This window comes from Meleagris gallopavo, chromosome 2 (assembly GCF_905368555.1).
Source record: "Meleagris gallopavo chromosome 2, MGAL_WU_HG_1.1, whole genome shotgun sequence".
In the NCBI taxonomy this organism is placed as follows: domain Eukaryota; kingdom Metazoa; phylum Chordata; class Aves; order Galliformes; family Phasianidae; genus Meleagris; species Meleagris gallopavo.
In genome coordinates, this window is record NC_139405.1 from 65,964,480 (window position 1) to 65,985,084 (window position 20,605).

Below are 20,605 nucleotides of genomic sequence, written 5' to 3' on the forward strand. Positions count from 1 at the left end.
CAATTTAAACTCATATATAAGAGCAGCCATAAATAAATAAATAAATAAATAAGCAAGCCTAATGCAATTGTTCACAAATTTCTGGTAGAGAGAGGTAAAGTGTGAAATAGATTTACGTTTCACCACCCTCTAAGAAATCAAATACTAACAGCACTAGAGACGGAAATGCTTAGCTTTTGTGTAGAAGCAAGAGCAATATGGAAACAAGGCAACTTATTTATTTATTAACTGGAACATAAAATAATAAAATCTTTTAATTTTAGCATCCTAACACTGGGAAACCACAAAGAGGGAGAGAAACAGATGCATTTTTAGCCATAGTGTCAAAGGGCCTGTGAATAAAAGCTTATAATGATTCATGTGTCATGGTCACGTGAGTCTAGATTCACACTGTAACAATGGCCTTTGAAAGCTATGGCTGCAAGAAATAAAATTATTTTCTTGTCAACAACTGCTATCCTAAGTTGATTCCACAGACTCTCAGACAATCTTAAAAGCCCCCCTAAACAGGAAAGCTTCTAGAAATAGAAGACAGATTATCTAGTTGCCATTTATTACAATCTTGAGTTTTAAAAGCCTTTTTTTTTTTTTTTTAAATTTTCCCTACTTTTATTATATTAGGAATAGACTGCACATTCACAAAGAAGGTCCTCTTTTCTACTGAATACAATCCTGCAATGTGACTAATGATAGCATTTTTAAAAAGCATAAAAAAGAAGTAAGAAAGAAGTTCAAATGAATCAGTGTATTAAAACAGAGTGTGGAAACGGTTCATTAAAGAAGAAAAAATGTAGTAAGACAGAACTAACTTTACTGTAAAATTATCAGAAGAAAACATCCAAAAAATTACAGAAACTGCAGAGTAGAAAACAAACTATACAGTTTGCATTTGGGCAATGCTCTCAGACAGAGTTTGAATTTTGGGTGGTCCTATGTGGAGCCAGGAGTTGGGACTCCACGAGCCCTGTGGGTCCATTCCAAACTTGGGATATTCAGTGATTCTATGAATTAATGCAGCAGTAGAGTAGCTTTCCCATATGCTCACTCCTGCTGCCTCTGGCACTGTCTATTAACCTGCACAAGATGCCTCAACTTTCTCTCCTGACCATACATCCATAACTGTATCTGATCAAGCAAAAAAAGGAGGGATATGTCTTTACCATAGTATTTCAAAGAACTCAGACATTTGTGTTAAGAAGTCTACAAACATTACTTTGCATGGAACCACAGTTTAATAAGAAGTTAAAGGAAAATTTAGTGGTAAAGTTACTTTGACTTACTCCATTTAAGGGGGAATAGTAAGAGACTGAGAACAACAGTGAAAAGTTATAAGAAAACTATAAAAACAGGAGACAATATTTTTGAAGAACCATACTGAAAGCAGTTACAAAGTTATGTGATCTCCTGCATAGCACTAAATTTATGAACAAAATATGCCACTTGCAAGCTAACATTAGTTCAGAGCACAAACAAAAGTACACAGAGATTCTACAGAAATTTGAAGACATGTAGAAAATATTCAAAATACTGTACCTTTACAAGATTCAAAATAATAATGGGAGAGCCAAATCTCTGTAGCATTTGGTCAAAGTGAAGAGCAGCAACATGTGCAAAAGGATCTGCTTGGTCCACTGCAACAGATACATATATTCAGGATGATTTTCCCCTAAAAGTACTCTACAAAAAGTAATTACTAATTCTCTAAAGTGATATAATTACATACTCTCCTTTATTCATGCAAAACCCTCCTTTTACAAGAAAAGTAACATCTTAATCAAAAAGTTCATGAGATAGTAACAAAGATCAGTTATTCTGGCCCCATTAAATTTAGTCCAAATGCTTTCCACAATTTCTAACAGGTACAAAATTACATCCAGAACCCTTCAAGATAAATGCACACAGATGAATAAGCACAAAGAAAGCTGACATCTTCAACCGTAAGTTTTTTGTATGGCATTTCTGACTTTTAAGTTTAAGACAGGGATTTTTTTTTCCCTACTTGATACCACAAATGCAGCTGTTCATATGGTTGAATGTTGATATGCCTTCACATTTATCATAAAGAACACCATTTTACCTTAAATCATAGCCTCCCAAAGAACAAATACATTGGCAGTCTACTCATTTTCACAAGCTCATTTTTCACTTACTCTCTCAGATGTTGTGCTAGCCATAATCTACCACAAAGAATAATTAACACGTACATGTTATGGGTGGCTTTGGCATCATAGTTGAGATATCTTGAGACCAGTACAGAGGGACAGAACCTCGAACCTGAACATAGGAAGAATAACTCCCCGCAGAAAATGACATGACTGAAGCATCATAAAGTATTTGTTCAGTTTCTACTTCATTAGCAACATCTCCCTACAACAAACAGAAATACGCATACTATGGAAGACATGGCATTATGGAGTGCATTATGGAGAACTGATCATCACAGACAATTAAACTATAAGACTCCAAATCACGGTACTGGCAACACTACTGAATACTAAATTCTCATTTGTACCTAAATGTGTTTTATCAGACTTTTTTCTCTACAAAATGACATTATCAATGTAAATAACATTTTAAGTGCAAGAAAGAGCTTCCAATAAGACTTGTTATTTGTTTTAAGAACAGTTTTATTAGCTGACTGAAATATTTAATGATAGAAGTGATAACATTATCTAATAGCTTTAAGTTACTATGAAAGACACAACAACCCTCTCAACATTTCAGTTCACTAGTCAGTCATTTTGAAGCTTTCCACACTATTAGCAGGCCAAGGAAAATTACCAGTTCACCATACCAAAATGAAATCACATTTGATTTACCTCACAGTTGGATCCTCGTTTCAGAAAACGTGTGCCAGCAAATTTGCTTGATCTTCTGGCTATCAGAGTGACGTATATAGGACGACCGTAAATTAACAGTTCTTGAAAGAGAAGTTAAGGGTTACGTATCATACACAACTTTTTGTTCACTTAGTTTATGTTAGCAAACATAAATTCTAAGGAAAAACAAACACAAGAACAGCATATGAAGCACCTGTTTTACTAAAACCTCCTTAACAGAGATGAATTCCAAATTCCTTTTGCAGTTGGGAGAGGTCATTGCCTTTTTCAACAATCACTTCCGAAGCACTTTGAAAAGAGAATCTCCATTATAATGCATCAACCTCTCTTCCCAACATATAGCAGTATTTCTACTGCATGAAGTGATAATAGAGGTGAAGTAACTACAAGATTGCTATTGTGAATGCAGGGATCCAAGTTTGGGAACTCCTATTTTCAGATCAGGTATAGTAGCCACCTCCTAATTATTTGCCTTGAAAATTAGATAAATTTGCAACTACTTAAGAGGCAACAACTGAAAGCCAAACAGCTGCAGAGGTAGTGGTGGCTTTTTTAAAAACTTTTTTTTTTTTTTTTTAGTTAAGAAGTTAGAGATAAATTGTCTAGTGTGACTGTGCCACTTTGTGCTGCTTCCTTATCATAAGAGAGACCCAAAAAAGAGGGAAGAAGTCATCTTCTCATCAAATATGCACAGTGAAGATTATTGTGTCTCAAGAAGTGCCTGTAGGGTCCACCCATACCTACCACTTCAAGTAAGACCGAAGATGAAAAAGTGGTATATAAAAACAGACATACCTGCCTGTCTGAGGACCAAGCCAATGACGAAAGCTTGACAAGAATGAAAACGTAAAACTAAATTTTGCAAAGACAACTCTAACCTTAGCTTCATAATTGTATTTACTTTCCCAAATATTTTGTTAACAAGCTTCTGAATTAACATGGAATTGCTGACGATCAAAATCTATTGTCCCCGTAATATACTAAACTCTTAACAGCTAAGATATTTGGAATGAGATATTAGTTTGAGCTTTTTCTCCTATTGTTACCATGTACATAGACCCATTTAAAATAATTCCACAGTAATCATGAAGGTCTATCATCAGCATCAACAGAAACACTGCTGAAACGTACCACCCACTGCCTCACTGTGCTCACATCCACTGTTTGGTCTCCATAAACATACAACAAGCAGCAATGAATGTCAATGTATGCCATTTTTTCCAAGAATTCAATTCCACCCCTTTGCTTCATACACACTTCCATTTCAGATGCCATTTTGTCAGACTGCTCCTCTGCTGCCATCTGTCACACATCAACAACACGTAACAGAGTACTGTTAGGAAGCTTCAACCTTTACTGCCATAACACCAACACTCATCTCCGGCATTGTGGGCCAACACAATAAAACAGGAGGAGTTACTTTTGGAGCAGCCCTCATAAAATTAAATGGTGATCCTACAAAGAAATACTTCAATGTATTTCACACAGTCAAAGTTTTTAAATTGATAACTGCCATTTGTTTCACGAGCAAAAGGATACTTGATTGTCCACAGAATCCATGAATGATATACAGCAGCCAATCACGATGAACAGTATTTTTTACTGCCTCCAGAAGCTTCCCATTCCACACATACTTTTCATAAGGTTTACTGCAAATTCCAAAAACACCTACAGAGTTGTTACAATGAAAATGCATTAGCAATCAAGAAACAAATTCAACTGCATTGAACTGTTGTAAAACATAAGTTCATTGCATCCTTATTTTGATTTTCCCTTGGCTGCAACTCATCATATTGTTTACTCGTGTTCATGAAGTTTGCCAAATACAGATAACTTCAAATAATTGCTCAAGGTCTGCATTTATTGAGAGTTACGATTTTTCTGCAGCTGCCAGCCTCTGTAACGTCCTTTAACAGACTTTGCAGAATTTTCTGATAGGACTTTGTAAGATTCTCAATTCTATGTGAGCTCTGGAAGACTGTGCTTAACCATGGCCCCCTATAAAAACAAAGTATTTCTTTCCCTCTTCCATCATAAGTTAGCCTGGTTTTCTTAATATACACCAACATCACGAAATGCAGCTGTTGTTGAGTCATGTATTAAAATTAAATTTCTGATGTATTCGGAACGTGCGTCCTTACCCGTTTCAAAAAATAGGATATTATATGTTTAAACAAGGAAAAAGTGGTGCATTACCACTATTTATTGACAGTGCTTTCAGATAATCTGTATGAATCACCGGACAATAAAATCTAGAAACATCAACTGAATGAAATTCAAACCTGAGAATTTAGGGAAACAGGTTTTTTTTGTGGGCTGTTTTTGTTTTTTTGGAGGAGAATTGCAAAGCGTAAGAGAGAATACAATTTTCATTTCTGATTAGTGATCTTATGATCTTATATTATATGCACATATAAGATCCAAAGTAAAGGCTGTAGTTTTCAAATGAAATCAATTTTTCTTAGGCTGCCAGATAGTTCTTACGACATCAAGTTGATACTACTTTCATACAATTCCTCCGTCATCAGTATTTTCCAAAATGAAACAAAAAAGGTTTATTGGTACTTAAAAAGTTATTGATTCCTATTAGGTTTGCAATTCATTCCTACTGAGTCCTACAAGTCAGTTCAATAATCAATTGCTAGAAAATGTCAACATGTTCAATTATCTACCTGAGTTGAAATATAAATTACCAAAATAGCTATTAAGCACCTCTAGAAATTGCATTGTTCAAATATCTAATTGGTGCTTTATATAATCTTTTATTAATTCACAATTTATGAGAGTACTGATGAGTATAGAAGAGGTTTCTAGAAAGTAAGAAGTGGAATATATTCTAAATGAAATCACTACCAGCAATATTTACTTAACTAAACATATTTGCTTACCACTTCCACCCTGTGTTGAAAGTCCTTCATCTTCAAATATATCAAAACTTTCTTGTCGGGTCTGAGTTGTTTCAGTTTTTAATATCTCAAGTGGCATTCTCAAAACAGTAAGATTATACTGAAGAGAGTGAGATAGATCATAGCTGTAACTGATAAGACAGTTAACATCTGTTAATAACTGCAGAAGAATAGTTTTGGGTTTTTTTTAAACCCTTACTCCCCATCCATACTTTTATTTAACAGAGAACTGTATTCTCCATTAAAAATAAACATATTTAAACAAAATACACAGATTCTGATTCTACACTGCCAAATGGTAGAGATGGTTTCCAAAAGAAACTTTATTAACACAGAAATTACTCATGCTACAATAGTTTAAACTGTATATTCTTGTTATATTTGAAAACTGGACATGCCTTTTGAAAGAAAGCATATCTGAAAACTTTCTTCGCTCTGTCCCATAAAGCAGCCCAGAAGATCAAAATTATCTATTCCACTAGAAATATCCAAATATGTTACAAACAACCTAGAATTTAATACATTTAAGTACCAACCTCTAACTACTGCTACCAAAAAAAAAAAAAAAAAAAAAATTTGGTCCACAAAAAATTTCTGTCCTCAAATTTATGACTATGCTATGATCCTAAGAGTGGAGGCTGATTAGCAAAAGTTGTGGTTTAGTTTGTTGTTGTTGTTTTGTTTGTTTGTTTTTAATTAGTTCCATAACAGTTACAAATTCTGCATCTCATGTCTTTTACACTGACAACACTATACTTGTTACTAAATTTTACATGTCATTAGGGTTCTTTTCCCCATGGAGAAAAACACAAGATTTCCATTTTAGCCTAAGGCAGCAACAGTGATTACCGGTTCTCTAGTAAGTTCTAGATATATTCATTAATGATACATAACAAATTAGGCAAATAGATTTATGGCTGCTAATAACATCCTACTCAAACATTCACTACATTTTCATGAACAATTTAAATTAAACTGATAAAAGTGTAAAACTGTCTGATAAACATGAAACCTCTCCTTTTTCCTCTAGGCAGAACCACAAAAACACGTGCTGATAATCTCCAAGTTAATTTAAAAATGGGGTTGTTTAATTCTAGGGCTCACAGAGAAGAAAACAACAGTTTTCATGCAGTGAGAAAAAAAAAGCCTTCCCATGCAAAACCATCAAACAGACGTGAAACTTGGGTAGGTTTCTTCTTCTTAGATGAAGGATCTATTTCTGTATCTTTGTTCTGGAACCAAAGCAAAGCTCTATTTCTGAGAAACGTGATCAAGAAAAAAAAAACTGACAAGACAAGCAAATGACCCAAAATACGCTACTTTCAAAGTGAACATTATCTATTTAATTTTTACGGTAAACAGAATTGGGCAAAAAGAAATCACGTTGTTGTCTGAGCTGCAGAACTATATCTATTTCAGTTCAATGCACTTATACTTACAACTGCAAGAAAACAGTGACCCCACAATTCCAACAATATTCAGCTCTATATTTCTCTCTATTCTACAGATTCTTCTCCAAATTCACAGATCTCCACATGGAGATCATGCACAGACTGACCAGGTTGCATATCAAAAAGAAGAGATTACTGCTGACCATACATTGCAGTTTTTCTATTGGTGAAATACTAAATTTTACTATTGACCTTCTACCCTGTCACTAATACTTCTACAGCTTCAGTAGAGTCTCTATTCCTGCTTACACTGTTGAAGTAGAAAGTAGGTTCAAAAGACAGAAAATGGACAGTGTGATCAAATCTGTCTTACTTCTCTAGGATAACAACCTAAAAATGTTATCAAAATCAAGTGGAACAATACCATTGGTAAGTAACCAATACTTACCTAAAATAGAAGTTGCTAGAAAGGTCCACATTTTGAAAGATTCTCAGATACCTAGAAAATAATGCAAGTTATAGGGAAAAGTATTACTAACCAGATAGACTGAGAATCATTCAGGACCTCAGCAAGTAAATTGGACAGAAATATCAATTCTTGTTGTAAATTCTCTAGCTATTCTTCTTGCAATTGTTTTGATAGCCAGGTAATCCTGCTGGAATGTCAACAATGGGATTAAATTAGTAGTCTTTTTTAAACAGTGTCTATGTATGTGAATACTGTTCTTCAGGCAGTTTCAGATACAGCTGTAGTTCTATTTTCTATAAACGTTGGTCAAAATTTCTAGGGCTTACAAAAGTAAATTTCAAACAGCACTATATAATGAATAAATATCTGCTTCACCCATCATACACTTACAAGTTCTCAGAAGAAACCATAACACAACCTATGAAAGACCTCAGTACTGAAATTGGTTACATAATACATTCTGTTAGATTTTAAGAGGGGAGACTGAGATCATATTAGTTATATCTTAATGTGGAAACCTTTTTAACAGTTAATAACACCTTTATTTATTACCTGCCATCAGTTCATCATAGTCTATCACAACTCTTAGGTTATTCGCAGTTGGTAGAGATGAAAAAACAGTTTATTGATACTATTTGACTGTTATTTCAAAAAGTCAAGTTATCCCACCCTGATATAATCAGCATCAGGCCCAGATCACAGATAGTAAAACAAAGCTAACCTTATCTATGGGTAAACTTGTCACCCTTTACAACTCCTATGTTCACGAGACTCTGACAGTACAGAAAGATTAAATTAAATAGTCTACTCACTACTTCTTGAAAGGCAAAGATTTCTTTGAGTGAGATTAACATGATTGAGTGACTGAAAACAGGACAGTAACTCAAACAATATAAAACAGTACTAACTAGCATCACACTGCCTTCGTAGATCACAATGCTCTGAGACTAACAGTGGTATTTACCCTCCAGGCTAGAGGCCACAGAAATTGTAGCCCATGCTTGCTCCATTCTTCTGCACTGATTTATCAACTAAAATAAAATGATTTGAATGACAGAACAGAAGGAAATCCATGACCAAAACATCTAGTTGTAGTTTCTCACTGCTTGGAAAAATATTCAAAAGGTACTTGTCATCTATCATCATTACTTACCTGGCTTCATCAGGATGAGTAACTCTTACAGAGTCATTTGGAATGTATATCATGTTTGTATCTTCTATTTTGTATATTGCATGACCTCCAATATCTGCCATTTTTCTTCTTTTTGTTATCAACACAATATAGTAGCCTTCTAAAAACCTGACAAAACCTATTGAAAAAGCATTAAAAAGCCATTAGTTGGAAGTTTGCATTGATTTGACTGTAGTTAGAAAAACTATCAAAGCTGCTGAAGATTTCAAAATCTTTTTGTTTTTTCTCTCAAATTTATAAGTATGTATATGTAAATAATGAAAAAGATTGATAGACTCTTACAATCCACTCCTATGCTTTAGAAAATACAGTACATAGACTTCTAGCTATATTCTGATGCTTTCCGGTTTGTTTTGTTTGTTTGTTTGTTTTTTGTTTTTTACTTTTTTTCCCCTTCATTGTGCGTATTTTCAATATTAGCAGGATAAGACACAGATTATTCTGAATGAGTTTCTGACTGCTCAAGGCACTTGCATTTGCTTTTTATAGGACTCACATCGTTAAGAATGAAGCATAGCCCAAAATCTACATTTTCCAGAGCAAGGAGGAAATTCAGTCTCCAATTTTCTTTTCAGGTTTATGTATCCTCTACTAGGGAGGAGCAGAAAACAAGAAAAGGATTTGAGGGTATGACAAGAATTTCATTCTCTCTCCCTCTCCTTAGCAGCAGGGAATTAAATCCCTTGTCTTCCAGAATCTCCCCAAAATGATCCTTTCAGAGCATTAAGGGCAATCCTTTCTTGCTATCTGCTTTTTCAGAAAACAAGCTTCACCCTGCTGAAGTCTAGAAAATGCCATCTCTGACTTTACTGATTAGAATTTAAAAAAAAAAAAAGGGCTTCTGAACCCCCCAGACTCACTCTTTCACACTACAGAGCATTGTCATACTTCTTCATTGAATTTCTTTTTGAGATGGCTCTTACATATCATTTGAAAAATGTGGAAAACAAAACATTAAATACAATAAAAATGTATAAATTTAAATTAGAAAGAAATACATAAACATCTCTGAACCAAAATCTGTTTCTAGTATAAATATAATACAGGCAGTGATACAACGGTACTAAGTTTAATTAACTAATAAATTGTATCAATTAGCTCTTGGAAGGTTGCTGCCTCAAAGAAAGAGCCTGAAACTCAGTAACTGCTGCAATGCTAACAAATATATCAGTGTGGAAAAATAATCCTTGCTTGCATTTATATTTAATTTCCTTTGCATTTTAACTTTAAGACGGACAAGCAAGCATACTCATGTACCTCCCTGTAAGAGTTGGAGGATGCAGTGTGATAGTATGAACAACAAATCTTTTCTTCTCCCTTATTATCTCTCTCCTCAGAAAAATGGCCTCACCTCCATAAGATAAGGAGACCCTACTGACAATAAGTAACAAAGTCTTCCATTGGAAGCAGCTAGGCTATTGACTTTCAGTTGCTAAGTAGAAGTCAAAGTTCCTCCTGTATCCTCCAGATAGTGAAATCATCTACATGAATAGTCCTTATTCTTTGAATCTTGCCAAATTTTATCCTAAAGTCCAATTGGGAACCAAGGCATTTCCCCTTAACTCCTTATATATATATTTTTTTTTATATTATTATATATTTATATATTTTATATTTATTATATATTTTATATATTTTATATTTATTATTTTAATATATATATTATGTATATTTATATATATATATTTATAATATATAAAAATATACATAATATATATATATAAATATATATATTTATAATATATATATAAATTTATATAAATATAAATATAAATATATATATAAATATATATATATATAACATTGTTTTTTGGAATTTTGGAGTTCTAAAATTCAGGGGTCCATTGTCCATGCTCTATGCGTAAATCTTTGGTTAAAAAAAAAGTTAAAACAAGGGAGGCAGAAAGACATATAGTGAGACACAGTAAGCCTCACCTCCATAAGAATATAGCAAACAAACAAAAACACTTACCTACTATACCAAAAGCAGATACAGCTCGGGATAAACCAGAAGAACCCTTCTGCCCAATCTTTGTTCTGTTCCCCAAGTCTAAGCGGCCAAGAAGTTCCCTGACCTCTTGTTGTGTATATACATGCTTTAAAAGAAAAAAAGTTCCTCAAGTTACTGCTTTGGCAGCTAAATGTTATTTCATTCAGAGAGAGGTAGAATTTATTTAACATAGCATAAACCATACCTCTTGTTTCTCTCCCACCAGCAAGTACAACAAGATGTTATGCACAAAGCCTGCCATTCACAGTGACAATAATATTCACAGTCATGTAGGAATTCAGACCCCTCTAAGTCTGAAGTGTTTAGATTTCAAACCTTAACCTTCTTGGAAAAGAATCCAAGTCTTAAGATTCTTGTTGCTGCTGTTTATTTTGCTTCTGGTATGATATATCAAAAACGCAGAAAAATCTGGCTTAATAGAAATTAAATGTATTTAGCACTTAAAATAGCATAACCAAGCATAACAAAATCATTAGGAGAATATACATCATCAACTGAAGACCTTGAGAAATTCTGATTAAAGCGAATGTGTTTTTCAGAGATCTTACGGGTACGCTCCATGCCATATATGGTCATTATCACACTAATATTGTACGCATCCGACATATGAGCCTGAGAGAGCTGGGACTGATTGGTCTGCAGAAGAGAGCACTCAGAGGAGATCTTCCTAATGTGTATCAAAATACCTAACAGAAGACAGTAAAGAGGACTCAGCCAGACTCTGTGGCATCCAGCAAAAGGACAATGGGCAAAAGACACAAATTGAAATAGAGGTCAATTCCATTTGAACATAGGAAAAAAGCTTCTTTTATTGTGGGGATGGTCAAACACAGGAACATGTTACCCAGAGATGCTGTGAAGTCTTCATCCTGATCCAGAAACTATTGGGCTTTGCCCTGAGCAATCTGATCTAATTGCTACTGCTCTGAGCACAGGGGTTGGAATAGACAATCTTCACAGTTCTCTCCTAACCTCAACTTCCTATGACTGTGATTCTGTGCCAGACATTTGTTAAACAGATTAAATACACACCATTTAATTACACATACCATCTCACATACAGTAATACTTGGAATAACTGGAAAAAATAAATAAATAGAGAAGCACTCACCTTATCATCAATTATAACTAAGTCCTTTGGTTCAGTGCGATCTATTTTCAAAACACGGTACTTGGTTTCTGCATGATTACTTCCAACGAGAAAATACCGCTAGATTAAAAAAAAAAGAAGTCAGAATATTATTCAGTATAAAGCCACCAAACCCCACTCTAACATAATACATCAACAATGCAATTTATATAGCTTCTAGGTTTGATCCATATATTGGATCATCAAAAAAGCAGTATTTAATCTGGCCTACTAATGTTCTAGATATCAATACTTTGTGTAAATACATTTGTACACAACCAAACTCTACAGCTTAAAAGACCTCATTCACTACAGTATATAGGGAAGAACAAAAATTAAAAACTTGGGGAAAGTGAAAACTTGCTTAGAGAAGAAAAGATACATCTTACGCAAGGCACTGTCCAACTAACTTTTGCACCAGCCTTCCTGTCTTCTTGTTTCCTATGTGGAATTCAGCAAAAGTTCATAGACAAATGTGTGAAGTCTTAAATTAGTTTGCCTTTTCCAGTAGGCTGCAGAAACGTGTACCTCAATGGAAGTTTAACCAGTGTTGTCGGTGACACTGTTAAACAAAGAACTACAGGAATAGGCAGCTAGGATGAATCAGCGTCCTTCTCCTCTAAGACTGAGCTCAAACACTCTTACAAATTGAAAGATAAAAGAACTTGAACTGACAGGTAATCTGATGAGAAAATGCTGAAAAAAAATTGGTGGAGGAAAGATAACAGCATTCAGACAGAGGGAAAATTGGAAAAGAAAGAAAAATTAGAAGAAAAATGGGGGGGAGACGGCACAAATAATAGAGGTCCTTTGTTTCATAGACATTCTTCTGTTGAAAAATTTCAAATGAAGAAACTTTCAATAAACGGTTTGGTTCTAATTGCGAATAAGAACATATACCAAAAGCTGTGCGGTGAACATATACCAAAGCTGTGTGGTGATCTTTGCAGAAATAAGGACACTGTTTATGATTAGGATCATCAGACCTTATTGAAAGAAAAGGCCCACTTCGAAATAAACTGCAATTCCCCAGATATATAATCTCCAGTTATACAGCTTTTCATTCCAGTTTGCACGTAATCTGGTCCTTTGCATCGGATGAGACTACCTCACTAAATACAGACAGAGCAGTGAAGAGATTGAAAGAGTCAGTCTTGATGGGTGATACAGAATAATGAACTGGGCACCAGCAGACTCAAAACCAGATTTCACACTAAAAGAAAATCAGTCAAATAACACAAAGTAATGCTATCATTTTCCCAAAGTTGTTATTCAACTAAAAATTAAGCCACTTCCATAGGTTCCTTGTACATGCGTAACACAAAAGCTTTGACCAATGCCGATGTAACTATTTGCACGTGATTCAAGACGTAACACATCAGGCATGTCGTCAGTTTGAAATAAGCAACACCAAATTTCCTGTGATTCAAATCCACACAGTCACTAACTGACACACACACGCTTTTGTACAGTACAAACTAGAGGAGAACAACTTTACATAGAGAACTAAATTGCAAAGAAAGAGACAAAAACTTGTCAGAAAGAGGTCTAATATGTGGGGTTTTTTATTATAAATAATAATGGAAAAATGCATTAGTTACTTTCACTTTGTCATACTGCTAATGAAAGCTTTTAAGGCAGAAATCTCTCTCAAAACTTCTAATGTATGTTACATATCTGTCGTCCTGCACTTAACAGGCCTTCTGAAGTTCCTTTTGAAGAAAGAAAAAAAATCAAGTACTTTAGTAGTGCAGCAGTTACCTGCCTTTTTTTTTTTATATATATTTCCAATGATAAAATTCTTATCAATGTTCTTCCACAACACAAGCGCTTGTTTTGATCAACAGTGCTGATTAAAAATACTACTTTAAAATAAACACTTCTCGTTTAAAATATGATGAATGGATAGTATGTCTTACTTAATGGAAACAAACTACAAGTGACTGCCTAGACTTAAAAGAATTAAAAGTAAGTGCAGATTGCAGAACTGATTTGCTATAGGCTCCTCTCATTTCACTAATCCATTCAATCAGTATGATGCTATCACACAGCAAGATGTAACTCATAAATAATGCCCAGCCTAGGAGGAAAGCATGGCAAGTCCATGTGAATCTATGGAGCCAGCTCTAAACTTTAATAGTCACATGGATTCAAAGGTGTGGGAGAGAAAAATCAATAACAACATTCACACAACAAACAATTTCATAATTTACACGAATTATTTATTAAGGAAAAAAAAACACTTTAAGAACTCTCCTACAAAGAATGGCTGAGGGAGCTGGAGTCTCCCAGTACAAAAACGGAGATTAAAAACAAAGGGGAGACATTTTACATTGTCTGATAGTGATAGGACAAGAGGGAATGGCTTTCAGTTAAGAGAGGGGAAATTTAGATTAGAGATACAAGGAAATTCTTTACTTAGAAGGTTAAGGTGCTGGACCATGTTACCTAGAGAAGCTGTGGGGGTTCCACCCCTAGATGTGTTCAAGGCCAGGTTGGATGGGGCCTTAGGAAGCTTGAGCTGGAGGGTCTGCCCATGGCAGAGGGTTGGACTTAGCAAGGTTCTGAAGTTCCTTCCAACCCAACGGTGATTCTATGAACGGCAAGAGGGATTGCTGCCATCACCTTGCTACACCTCATACGCAAACACTACAGAGCTTACTGAGCGGTTGGGCAGCCCAGTTCTGCTCTTTACTCTGCTTCTTAGTGACAGCTAAGAAGCCCCCCTAGACACACCTTATTACAAGCCCACCCTCGCTGAAACCCTTGGCACAGGAAACCATTCCCTGCAGATCCATTCGTACCCATATCTGCACTTCTTGGGAAGGGAATCGCAAGGACAAGCAGCTGGTCAGACACCCACCACATGAGACTGAGTGGCACAAAGGTGGAGGATGGGCTTATCCTGTTTATTTCCACCTGTTTATCTCAAAACACCAAGCCACCGAGCCAGACTCTTGCTTAGACCACGCCACTACACGTTTTGCTTCTTTATGCAGCAGCAAGTAAATGTATAGAGGAAATATCATATTCATTTGCAACCCACAGATAATGAATCAGCTTGTACTTTAAGAATAAATGCTGCTTTTCTATTTGCAGAAAAGAATCAACTGAGGCCAAACAATTTTATGCAGCCCATGTTACCGCAGTACAGGTCAGTGATGTCTCCTTGTGTCCTGCTCATTACATAAGCATAATTGCTCCTACATGTGACATCTGTGTTAACTGTCTTATCATTCTGAATTAAAATATGACAGTACAGCTTCAGTTTGTCCAAATGGTAACTGGAATCAAAGACTATATTTAAAGCTGAAACACGGCACATGACACCCAGGAAGACAGACAGATGGACAGAGTTTCAAGTGCTACTACCAAGGAAGTTTGGTTGAATACTTTTCCATTTCCATTTTAATAGAAGAAAAATACATCACGGAGTGCTATGAGAAATGCACCATTCACATCAGCTTGGCAGCTGCCAGTGAGCTATGTTCAGCTATAGGACCAACTCAAAGTTCTGCTGCTTACAGTGGTATAGAGGGATGGATTAGATTAGAAGTAATCGTATCTGCAGACTGCTGCAGCTTCTGCTATAATGAATAATACTTTAAAAGTACTGTTTGAATTCTTATAATGACTAATTTACAGGGGTTGTTTCAAATTAGAAAGCTAGGTTGTATGTGTTAAGGAAAGTCAGTTGAGAGCAGAATCAAAACGTGGATCAACAGACTTGCATACATCACCTTCTTAGAAAGCCAGGCACTGGGAAATCTCCATTTAGCAAGCAGGAATATTAGACACTGCATGTTACAGGATATTCTTATGAAATTAATAAAGAAGAAAAACTGCAAGAATCTTTGAATTTGGACTGGTATTCAAAACTAGGAACCCCAGATTGGACTTCTAACTTGGAAAGTTTTGGGGAGTGCTAACAATCAACAAACCCAGAGCTGTCTGAAAAACATTATCATGATATATCAGCTCATATTCAACCTTTAAGATCTGAAATTAAAACAAAGATGATATGAAGATTAACAATTTAAAATTAAACAAAACCAGACATTTCTGGATGATACGGAGCAAAAAATAAAACCCTATCAGTGACATGTACTTCAATTAAATTTGCTACAACACGAATACTAGGAAAGAGTAAAGAAAAATGCTAAATCAACGTAACACTGAGTACGGATCATCACATAAATTAATTTCTAAGGTTGCAATGGAACAGTCAGAAAGTTAATCAAAACTCAAATGAGTTATACTGCTCACAACTATTTTGATTAACAGCTATAATTACAGAAAAACAAATGAGAATTCACTGGTAAACTGCAGAAACCTTTCTGGGAGTTTCTATTTTTATTCAGTTTATTACTCAGTTGAACCAATAAATGAGAGCATTTTCAAAACATTTCAAACAATTGCACTCTACAGCAAACCCTCTGTGTTTAGATAAATAGACAACCTTGTCAAAGAACTTTCTCAACAGAACAGTACACAAGGAGAAACTGTGCAGCCCTCCTCATACTGCTCTGTGGATGCCATTCAACCGTTACCAAAGATGAACCACACCATTTCCAGGCTTAGTCTGCCTTGGCCTTTACTGAAATTTGTTCACAAGTGTACCATGCAGATGCTTGCCAACGAGATCTGGACTGAAGCTTCATCTCACAATTATCACTAAGCAACCACGAGATGGGAACAATCATTAGTCACCTTCACCTGGGACTAAGTTTTAACCAGAGAAATCTAATTGAAAAGCTTTACACCCTCTTTTATCAATCTTTTGATTCGGCCAAACCAATAAAAATAGCTTCTTCTAAAAGGAGCCTAAGCAAATAAGAGACTTCTTGCTGCAAATTGTTGTTTATAAAGGAAGATGAGAGTTCCAAAATCAAACATTCTCTTTTTTTTTTTTCCCTCTTTTAACAAAATTACTTTGAACTCCTAGTTTTAAATTATGACTTGCTTGTTTGTATAGGCTAATTGCCATTAAGAAATGTTAGCACCATTAAGAACTTCTATTTCATTCATCAGTTAGAAAAATCAGAGTAGGTCCTCTCCGTTCTTTAGGAAATGTCCTCCTGCCCAAGCACAGGGTCCTCCACAGGATGCAATGTGGAGATCTGCTTCACCAGGGTCCTCTCCACTGTCTACCTCATGTTTCTACCCTTTCTTAAGTGTGTTTCCCCGAGGTGTCACCATCACAGCTTCAGGGGCCAGCCCTTCACTGTGGAGGGGCCACTGGAACCGGATGCCCTGACTTCATCTCATAAAGGAGCCCCACAGGTCCCTGCCAGCACCTGAACATCTGCAATCGATATAGGAAGATATTTATGGATCAAACCAGCAGCTGAAAAAAACACGCTGGGTTACCAGATGAGTGATCTTCATGTGAAGACTGATGTTGGATAAGCACACCACTGGATCTCTCTGCTTATATTTCTGCTTAACTAAGCAGCACAACGGTAGCCATCTCCTGCTGCCAAACATCCACCTCCCCTTCAGAGCAGGCATGAAATTATGCAAGAAAAACTTAGCCTCTTCCTCTTTGTGGTAGTTTTAATATATACTGAACTTGACTGTAGATCAGAAATTCTTCATGGTATAAACCAGGCACTGAATAAGGATAACAAAAATATGGGCTCAACTATAGGAAAGAAGGAAGAAAAGTAACTGCACTTAGATGCAAGATACAGCAAAAACTGCACTACATTCCACCTTTCTATAGATCCCACAGCTATTATGGGAGTACCTTTGACCTTGTACAAACTGGTGGTATGACAAAGAGAAAGAAAGAGATGATAATGAAAAGATGTACCTGAAAATAGCAAAAACTCAGTTGGCATGATGTGTGCTTCCCATAAGCTGTTGAAGCTTACATTTTCAAGATGGGAAATTTTAAACCACTGCCTTTAAAACACCATTCTGGGGGCACGCATGAATGGTTACTCATTCTGTATTCTAAAGTCACAGCATTTGGCAATTCCCTTCCAACCCAATGCAATCAAAGCTTTCTGTCCCAGTGCAGACTTTCCTCTTGCTGCTTGCACTGAGATTCCTAACATTCTCTCTTCTAATTTTCATTTAAATTTATTAATTATATATCTATACATTTTTCCTTTAGCCAAACGAATCTCCCTTTTTTTAACATCTATTCTGATGGAACGCTTTTAGAAACACAAGTAACTGGATCTCTTCTCAGCACCTCATCAATTAAAAAAAAATTATGAACCTTTATTATAATAATAAATAAATATTCTTTATCCTTTGCTCCTCCTAAGAGAAGGCTAGTGCCTATGTTACTCATTGGACCTTCAGTGTATCCATTCTAGTTTTAATTCTTATTTCTTTAATATGGAGGAATAGAAAGTATACACAACGTGCCATACGAGTGTATATATATATTAGTATTTTTCTCATTAAGGACCATAATACAAAAGATCACATCTGCCTTTTTCACAGTTGTAGTTGAGCAGCTAAGCTTCCCCATTTTTCTTCTGCTAAATTACCCAGATCTTCCTCCTCTCTTCTTCTGAACTCCCACAAAACTTTTATGGTGTATAATCTGCCTAAGGTGCATTAAGTTTCTTAGTATACTATTCTACTCCAAATTATTTCTTTTATATACTCCTGAGGGTTATCATTATTTCATGCAATCTTGTGCTCTGACTACTCTAATTATTGGCAATATTTCAGAGCTCGCCCTCATTTGAGGCCAAGATCATTACTGTAATTGCTAAAACATATTGGTCCTAAAGCAATTACTCGAGAAAAAAAAAAAAAAAAAAAATCACCCCCATGAGACAATTCCTTATTGAAACCACAATTAACTTCCCTAATAACCCCCCTTCCACTAGGGAAGCTATAGACTTTCCTTGTGGTGCTGCACCTCAGTGGAGCATTTCATTTAAATGCGTCAGGCCATCTAATTTTTAGATGAAGATATGCAAAACAATCAGGTTAATCTGATAGCATCTTTGAACTCTAGACTGCACTTTATGTTATTTACCTCTATTTTCAACTACTTTTCTACAGAAAATTACGCAGAGAACTTCAGTGTGGATTAAATACTCCATTTAAGTTCCAGTCACAGCATCACCCCTGACTTGAACAACTTGTTGAAAATAGTTACAGTCATTCCACTGTTTAGCTAAATGATTTTTCTTCTCTCTCCAAGCAGGCCCACTTCTCTTTTTGTTCTTTTCATACCTATTTTTCTTACCTATTTTTCTTCATCCTTCCACTGTATTTAAATACATCAATTTGTGACCATTTAACCACAAAACCCTTATCATAATGCTATACAGAAAAGTGGACTCACAGTAAAACTAGATCTTTAAGAGTATTACTCTCTTGTTGATCTAGTGACTACATGATGACACACAGGACAACATATATATAGGCATACTTACATATCCTTCTAAACTTGTCATATTTTCATCACTGTTATTCCACCAAGCTTCTAGTTACAAATGGTCCTAGACCTCACCAGCAGATTAAATTTCAATTTTATTGCCCATATACCTGGCAGTACACCAAGATATTTAAGATGGAAACAATATTTTCCCGAGTTTCACAAAATTCCCTCTCTTGCCCCAAGTCTGTCCTTTGCTCAGCTATGTCATTGCCAGTCCTAGAATACCAATACAGAGTCCAATTGAGAGGGGCTCTCATTCATTGATGAATTCACTTGAGAGAGATACAATTTCATAGCAAATTCTAGCTAGAAAATTATGATAGCTAATGGTTGTCTAGGAAATTGTTCATTACTTCTAACATTTTTCAAATATATTAGATGAACATCTACAGAAATAAGTAGCTTTTTCTGACAGATCATTTTCTGCAATAAAGTTTATCCCATTTAACCTCAGCTTAAGATACCCACATCCTTTAACCTTGTTTTGTTCATATAAAATCTTTCCAATTACTTTTAAGACAAATTAAATAAATAAATAAATAAATAAATAAATAGTCACAGAGTTATCCCGGGGAGTGGAAAGCAGAAAAACCTACAAGTAATTATGCAAGTCACATTGCTTAATAAACTTGTGGGAGTCATTTGGATACTATGAACATGAAGGCTGTAGAAGAACTTGATTAGAATAAAATAGTATTAATTACGCCTCATAATATTCTGAAAACAGGTAAGTGATGTGACTTTACAGAGATGGCACAAATTGATTTACTCAACTTCACACTAACTCAGGGGAATGACAATTTCCAACAAACTGACCTACAGCTTTCAGGCGGGTTTTATCTGTGGGATACATACAAGATCAGTCTTCTCCTGGATAAGAAAATATCTTTGTTTCACATTGCTGAAGCATCTTTACTGCCCTCTGGTGTGCATTTCAACAGTAAATATATGAATAAAATGAAAGATTATTGACATTGATCTGAATACAACAGTTTCAGCTCATTTTCTTGACTACTTCTAAACAAGCCTTCAACTTGCCTGGATAAGAAGGAGATACAATTTAAGTCTCCACGGTATTTATCGAACCAAAGCACATGTTCAAAAGGTCAGTCTCCAGTCTCAGTAAGTGCCATAAATATAAGTGTTAATGGAAAATACAGAATTTTGCTCATTGTTGTTTCAATTGGCACTGTCAATTCAGTTTTCCTCACCTCTAGGAGTCTTTCCTGTTTGACTCCATTAATTCTACTGTA

At 35.4% G+C, this 20,605-nt stretch overlaps 1 protein-coding gene across 1 annotated transcript in view; it reads right to left on the reverse strand.

Moving 5' to 3' along the window:
- FIG4 (FIG4 phosphoinositide 5-phosphatase) overlaps window positions 1–20,605 on the reverse strand; it is a 65,433-nt gene that overhangs the window by 42,478 nt on the left and 2,350 nt on the right. Inside the window, exons 2-10 of the mRNA XM_085217510.1 lie at window positions 11,921–12,019; window positions 10,771–10,894; window positions 8,760–8,916; window positions 7,586–7,636; window positions 5,729–5,877; window positions 4,380–4,508; window positions 2,820–2,920; window positions 2,205–2,367; window positions 1,534–1,631 (exon numbers count right to left, since the gene is read on the reverse strand). Of these exons, the coding sequence (XP_085073636.1) occupies window positions 1,534–1,631; window positions 2,205–2,367; window positions 2,820–2,920; window positions 4,380–4,508; window positions 5,729–5,877; window positions 7,586–7,636; window positions 8,760–8,916; window positions 10,771–10,894; window positions 11,921–12,019 (1,071 nt within the window). The remainder of the gene's footprint in view (window positions 1–1,533; window positions 1,632–2,204; window positions 2,368–2,819; window positions 2,921–4,379; window positions 4,509–5,728; window positions 5,878–7,585; window positions 7,637–8,759; window positions 8,917–10,770; window positions 10,895–11,920; window positions 12,020–20,605) is intronic.